Source organism: Cebus imitator, unplaced genomic scaffold (genome assembly GCF_001604975.1).
Source record: "Cebus imitator isolate Cc_AM_T3 unplaced genomic scaffold, Cebus_imitator-1.0 Scaffold536, whole genome shotgun sequence".
Lineage (NCBI taxonomy): Eukaryota > Metazoa > Chordata > Mammalia > Primates > Cebidae > Cebus > Cebus imitator.
In genome coordinates this window covers 633,161-639,277 of record NW_016107851.1, presented here as the reverse complement: position 1 = coordinate 639,277, position 6,117 = coordinate 633,161, and the positions used below count along the sequence as shown (strand labels likewise).

Here is a 6,117-nt window from a genome sequence, read left to right as displayed (position 1 = left end):
GCCACAACTTTATGCCTTTCCAACCACCATCCTGCACGTCTGCTCTGTGAGGCGTCTTCTCCTAGCTAACATCTCCAGCTCATTCACACTGTTCCAGTCCCTGGGAAGCAAACAGCCCAGTCCCAATGAATAGCCAAGGCTTCCCCTTAATGAAATCAAGTCTTCTGCCCTCACAGTGGGACCACAGTGGGGTGTGTGTGTGTGCGTGTGTGTGTTTTATTTCTGAATATATAGGATTTTCATTTGTAAATTTTTTTTAATAAAATATTACACACAAAAGGCAATAAATAGGTGGATGAAAAAGACAGAGGACTGAGACAAACACTCCTGTGTTCAATACTGAATTTCTCTACCGCTTCCCTGTTGAATTTCTCTACTCTTTGCTCAACAATGTCCATTCTTCCAAGTTTTACATACTCCTTAGAAGCAAATGTTGTATCTATTTTTTCTATGTAATGCGTATGTCTTTTATATATAATATAATTTCTTAGAAGAATATTCAATCACATTGCTCACACTAAGAATTTACTTCATTTTTATCTTATCATCTTAAAGTGTATTTTTGTGTATGTTTTATAATAAACATATTTTTTATCTACCACCTTGGCATAATTTAGAGACCCATAAATGTCTGCGGATCAGGGTCTGTGTTCATGCTTTGTAATTTATGGTTGCGTGATCATGGGAGCTCAGAGGCCTCCGCTCTAAGAGAATGGGAGAACCGAGAACCAAGCAGGGAAAGAAAGAGGGTTGGAGAGGAAGACACAGGGAAACAGTGGAGGGCGGGGGGGGGGGGGGGGAGATGTAGGGATGACTTCCCCCTGCCCCCTTTCAGAGGCCTCACACTGACCAAGGCCCGGCTCTGGAGTGCTGGTGTCCCAGAAGAACAGACATCATGACAGAAACAAGTCTGCCTGTGTCAGTCCTGTCTCAGGACGTGCAAGCCAGCCCAGCCTGCCCCTGTCGCCCCACAGCCGGGTCAGTGGGACTCTGCTGCTTTGCGAGAAGCCAGAGTCTGGGGTGAGCCGTGGTCCAATGAGTACTGCCTGCCATGGCCGGAGCCATCTTCAACCTGCTGAGGGATAGCACGCGGAGCTGGGCTCAGGGGGGCCTGTCTCGAGCATCAGGACTTGACCGTGGTCAGCAGAGCCTCACTCGCCTGATGTTCTCTGCCAGCTTGATTAGTGGCATTTACCCCCACTCTAAGGCACTAGAGAGATCCTTTCAGAACTCTCTTTTATCTTGGGCTAGCGTCACATAACCATAGTCATCTGTGTTTTCGGAGGAGCCCAGCAGATCTTCCATTCCTCTCTCCTCAGAGTGATGGAAGAGGAACAGAGTGAGGAAACCGCCCCACACCGCCAACCTTCAGATCAAGCCTGAGTCCTTGTCACCGGAGAGGAAGGGACCGTCACTCCCCATGGCACACACTCCCGCCTCGCCATGTCTTGCTGTGTCCTCTAGGCACGTCCCAGAGATGGGCGCTTGAGAAGTCACTCAGTTCATTTCTTTTTTTTTTTTTTTGAGACGGAGTTTCGCTCTTGTTACCCAGGCTGGAGTGCAATGGCGCGACCTCGGCTCACCGCAACCTCCGCCTCCTGGGTTCAGGCAATTCTCCTGCCTCAGCCTCCTGAGTAGCTGGGATTACAGGCACGCGCCACCATGCCCAGCTGATTTTTTGTATTTTTAGTAGAGACAGGGTTTCACCGTGTTGACCAGGATGGTCTCGATCTCTTGACCTCGTGATCCACCCACCTCGGCCTCCCAAAGTGCTGGGATTACAGGCGTGAGCCACTGTGCCCGGCCCGCACTCAGTTCATTTCTTAGATCACTTACCCTGCACAGCTCAGCAGCCCAGATGTTCACTCATTCCTGCCTCTCTCCATCTGCACTCATGTGGGGGACAGAGTGCCCCTCAGGGCGGGGGTCACCCCTAGACTCTCCAATGCACATGGCTGATGGAGACCAATGGCCAGAAAAATCAGAAACAGAATTTCAACTCATGCCTGTTTTCTTCTTTTCCACCTAGGAGAACCGGGACATCCCGGCAGCCCGGGGAAGGATGGGACGAGTGGAGAGAAGGGAGAACGAGGTTAGAAGTTCCTATTTATAGTGCTCTAATTCTGAGCTGTGGAGGATTTAACAGTAACTATTAAGTGTTTACCAGGGAAAAGTACTCCATGCTGATTATGATCTTACGATAAAGGCAGCACAGTTCTTACTCTCCAGAGGTGGAGATGCTGCAGGGATTGGCAGACTTTGTCTAGGGCTAGGGAGTAAATATTCTTGGCTCTGCAGGCCGGACAGCTCTGTCAGTACTACTCAGCTTCCCCTGCAGCGAAAAGAAGAAGCTGTAGATGCTCCATAAATAAGCATGGCTGTGTTCCAGTGATACAGTATGTGTAAAGACTGAAACGGGAATTTCACATGGTTTCCATGTATCGTGGAATATTATTGGTGATCATTTAAACATGCAAACCATGGCCAAGCACCATGGCTCACACCTGTAATCCCAACACTTTGGGAGGCCCAGGTAAGAGAATCACTTGAACCTGGGAGTTCTAGACCAGCCTGGGAAACATAGTGAGACTTTGTCTATACAAATAAAAAAAAATAGCTGGGCATGGTGACATATGCCTGTAGTCCCAGCCACTCAGGAGGCTGAGGTGGGAGGATTGCTTGAGCCTGGGAGGTTGAGGCCGCTGTGAGCCATGATCTCGTCAGGGCACTCCAGCCTGGGTAATGGAGCAGGGGACCCTGTCTCAAACAAACAAGCAAAACCTCAGAAAAACAAAACCAAAAAACCCCCACATAAACCATGTTTGTTTAGCTTGTGGGAGGGAGGCTGAATTTGGCCTGTGGCTATAGTTTGCTGAACCTTGAACCTTGCTTCAGTGGATGAGCTCCGAGGAGTGAGGTTGAGTTTTTGCCTTGGTGCATCTGGCAGCACTGCATGGAGGAGGTGGCACTAGAACTGGTCCCTGAAGGGTAGGGAGGACTGTGGCAGCCGACAGGTTGGGAGGTAGTCATAGCAGCAAGCTCATGTAATCTTCACTTTGTGCTTTTCATGTACTGACTCACTGAATGCAATATCCCGAGACACTAGGCAGCCTTATTATCCCAGTTCCATAGGTGAGGGAACAGAGGCCTGGGATGCTCACTAGCTCGCCTGATGTCCTGTGTGCATATGTGGTGGGGACAGAATGGAAAGCTGGCATTTGACCTCAGAGCCCACACTTGAGACCATGGCTTTTCCGTATGGGTGGGGTGCAAGGAAGCAGCAAGAATGATGAATTGCTGGTGGGATGGAGGGGTTGGGGCTGGGTTGGGCAGGGGAGGGCAATGGGTGGCTGGATGCAGCCTTTATTTTATGTTCCTTCCGGGGGGAGATTTTGAGAGGATGTCAGATGACTAGTGTTGAATGTTAGTTAATCTGCCTGTCTCTGCTCACGGATTGACATTATTTAACAGTCAGCATGGTAGACTTACATGGTAGAGTTGTAATTTCTAACGTGAGCCCTGATACTAATTTAGTAGACAGTAGTCAAAAGGTGTGATGGGCTACGTTGTGTGTCCATGTGCACACACGTGTGTAATTGGAGTAATTGACAGTGATTGATTGATTGATTGAGACAGGGTCTCACTCTGTTGCCCAGGCTAGAGTGCAGTGGTTTGTTCACGGCTCATTGCAGCCTCAACCTCCTGAGCTCGAGCAATCCTCCCACCTCAGCCTCCCGAGTAGCTGGGACTACAGTTGTGTGCCATCACGCCTGGCTAATTTTTGTATTTTTTTGCAGAGATGAGGTTTTGTCATGTTGCCTGAGCTGATGTTGAATTCCCGGACTCAGGTAGTCTGCCTAACTTGGCCTCTCAAAGTGCTAGGATTACAGGCTGGAATAATTGAATTTTATTTATTGATTTAGAGACAGGGTATTGCTATGTTGGCCAGGTTGGTCTTGAACTCTTGGCTGCAGACAATCCTCCTGCCTCGTCTCCCAAGGTGCTGAGATTATAGGTGTGAGCCACCGTAGCCAGATGGAGTAATTGAACTTTTTTTTTTTTTTTTTGAGACTGATTCTCACTCTATCACCCAGGCTGGAGTGCAATGGCATGATCTCGGCTCACTGCAACCTCCACCTGTTGGATTCAAGCAATTCTCCTGCCTCAGCCTCCTAAGTAGCTGGGATTACAGGTGTGCACCACCATACCTGGCTAATTTTTGTATTTTTAGTAGAGACGGGGTTTCACCATGTTGGCCAGGCTGGTTGTAAACTCCTGACCTCAGGTGATCTGCCTCTCTTGGCCTCCCAAAGTGTTGGGATTATAGGCGTGAGCCACCACACCCAGCGGAATAACTGAATTTTAAACTCTGGGCATATACTGAACCTGTGCACTACTTTGTTTCATTTGTGAGCTCAATTATAGAAAAAACAAAGTTGTTCAAAAGGGAATCTTTCACAAACCATCTCTATTTGCTGTTTATTTAGGAGCAGATGGAAAAGTTGAAGCAAAAGGCGTCAAAGGTGATCAAGGCTCAAGAGGATCACCAGGAAAACATGGGCCCAAGGGGCTTGCAGGCCCCATGGGAGAGAAAGGCCTCCGAGGAGAGACAGGGCCTCAGGGGCAGAAGGGGAATAAGGGTGACGTGGGTCCCACTGGTCCTGAGGGGCCAAGGGGCAACACGGGGCCTTTGGGCCCAACTGGTTTACCGGGCCCCATGGGCCCTATTGGAAAGCCTGGACCCAAGGGAGAGGCTGGACCCATGGGGCCCCAGGGTGAGCCAGGAGTCCGGGGAATAAGAGGCTGGAAAGGGGATCGAGGAGAGAAAGGGAAAATCGGTGAGACTCTAGTCTTGCCAAAAAGCGCTTTCACTGTGGGGCTCACTGTGCTGAGCAAGTTTCCTTCTTCAGGTGTGCCCATTAAATTTGATAAGATCCTGTTTAACGAATTCAATCATTATGACATAGCAACGGGGAAGTTCACCTGCCACATTGCCGGGGTCTATTACTTCACCTACCACATCACCGTTTTCTCCAGGAACGTTCAGGTGTCTTTGGTCAAAAATGGAATAAAAATACTGCACACCAAAGACGCTTACATGAGCTCCGAGGACCAGGCCTCGGGCGGCATTGTCCTGCAGCTGAAGCTCGGGGATGAGGTGTGGCTGCAGGTGACAGGAGGAGAGAGGTTCAATGGCCTGTTCGCCGATGAGGACGATGACACAACTTTCACAGGGTTCCTTCTGTTTAGCAGCCCGTAACAGAGAAGCGTTTATAAATCCGCCACACCATCCATGAGAATCAGCTTGGTGACAAACTTATTCTGATGATTTTACTTTATTAATTCCTCCAATTATTACAATCATTATAAACGGAAAAGTTATTCCTAAAATTGACTCTGTGTAACTTACGATCTTTCCAGGAGTAAATGTTTGAAATAACCGCATGGTTTATTCTAATTTATTTCTCGCACTATCATTCCTATTATCTGAAGAATCCTTTGCCTGTGTGTTTCTTGTGGGAAGAGTGTTTTGATATCATTTTAGTGCTCTGAGGAGCCATGTGAAGATGTATCCCTCATCTGTGTTTCTGAGGACATTAAGGGAAATGTTTATTACATTTAGTACTAGTAACGGCTTTAAGCTGGTGACGCGGTCACAGTCCAGAATGCTGTAGACACTGCTCATTTTGTCTTTTTAAAAATTTTTCCCTTTTAAGTTCTGGGATACAGTACATATACAGAATGTGCAGGTTTGTTACATAGGTAACCACGTGCTGTGGTGGTCCGCTGCACCTATCAACCCATCAGCTAGGTATTAAGCCCTGCATGCATTAGCTATTGTCCTGATGCTCTCCCTCCCACTTTGTTCATTTTCTAACCTAGTTTTTTTTTTGTTGTTGTTCTGTTGTTTGTTTTGTTTTGTTTTGAGATGGAGTCTCGCACTATCACCCAAGCTGTAGGGCAGTGGCGCAATCTTGGCTCATTGCAATCTCTGCCTCCTGGGTTCAAGCAATTCTCCTGCCTCAGTCTCCCAAGTAGCTAGGACTACCGGCGTGCACCTCCATGCCCAGCTAATTTTTTTTGTATTTTTAGTAGAGACAGGGTTTCACCATGTTG

At 48.1% G+C, this 6,117-nt stretch overlaps 2 protein-coding genes across 9 annotated transcripts in view; both read left to right on the top strand.

Annotated features, from left to right (window-relative positions):
• Positions 1–5,440, top strand: part of SPATA13 (spermatogenesis associated 13) — a 335,263-nt gene extending 329,823 nt beyond the window's left edge. For 4 of the 6 annotated variants that reach the window (XM_037733528.1, XM_037733531.1, XM_017514714.1 and 1 more), the window contains 3 exons: positions 2,030–2,092; positions 4,488–4,523; positions 5,038–5,440. The gene's annotated coding sequence lies outside the window, so the exon portion shown is untranslated. The remainder of the gene's footprint in view (positions 1–2,029; positions 2,093–4,487; positions 4,524–5,037) is intronic. The other 2 variants (XM_037733529.1, XM_037733530.1) reach the window with 2 other exon arrangements.
• LOC108293385 (complement C1q and tumor necrosis factor-related protein 9A) overlaps positions 1–5,440 on the top strand; it is a 16,591-nt gene extending 11,151 nt beyond the window's left edge. For all 3 annotated transcript variants that reach the window (XM_037733533.1, XM_017514720.2, XM_037733532.1), the window contains 2 exons: positions 2,030–2,092; positions 4,488–5,440. In XM_037733533.1, coding sequence (XP_037589461.1) covers positions 2,030–2,092; positions 4,488–5,260 — 836 coding nt within the window. In that variant the 3' untranslated portion in view covers positions 5,261–5,440. The remainder of the gene's footprint in view (positions 1–2,029; positions 2,093–4,487) is intronic.
• Positions 5,441–6,117: the final 677 nt, after the last annotated feature.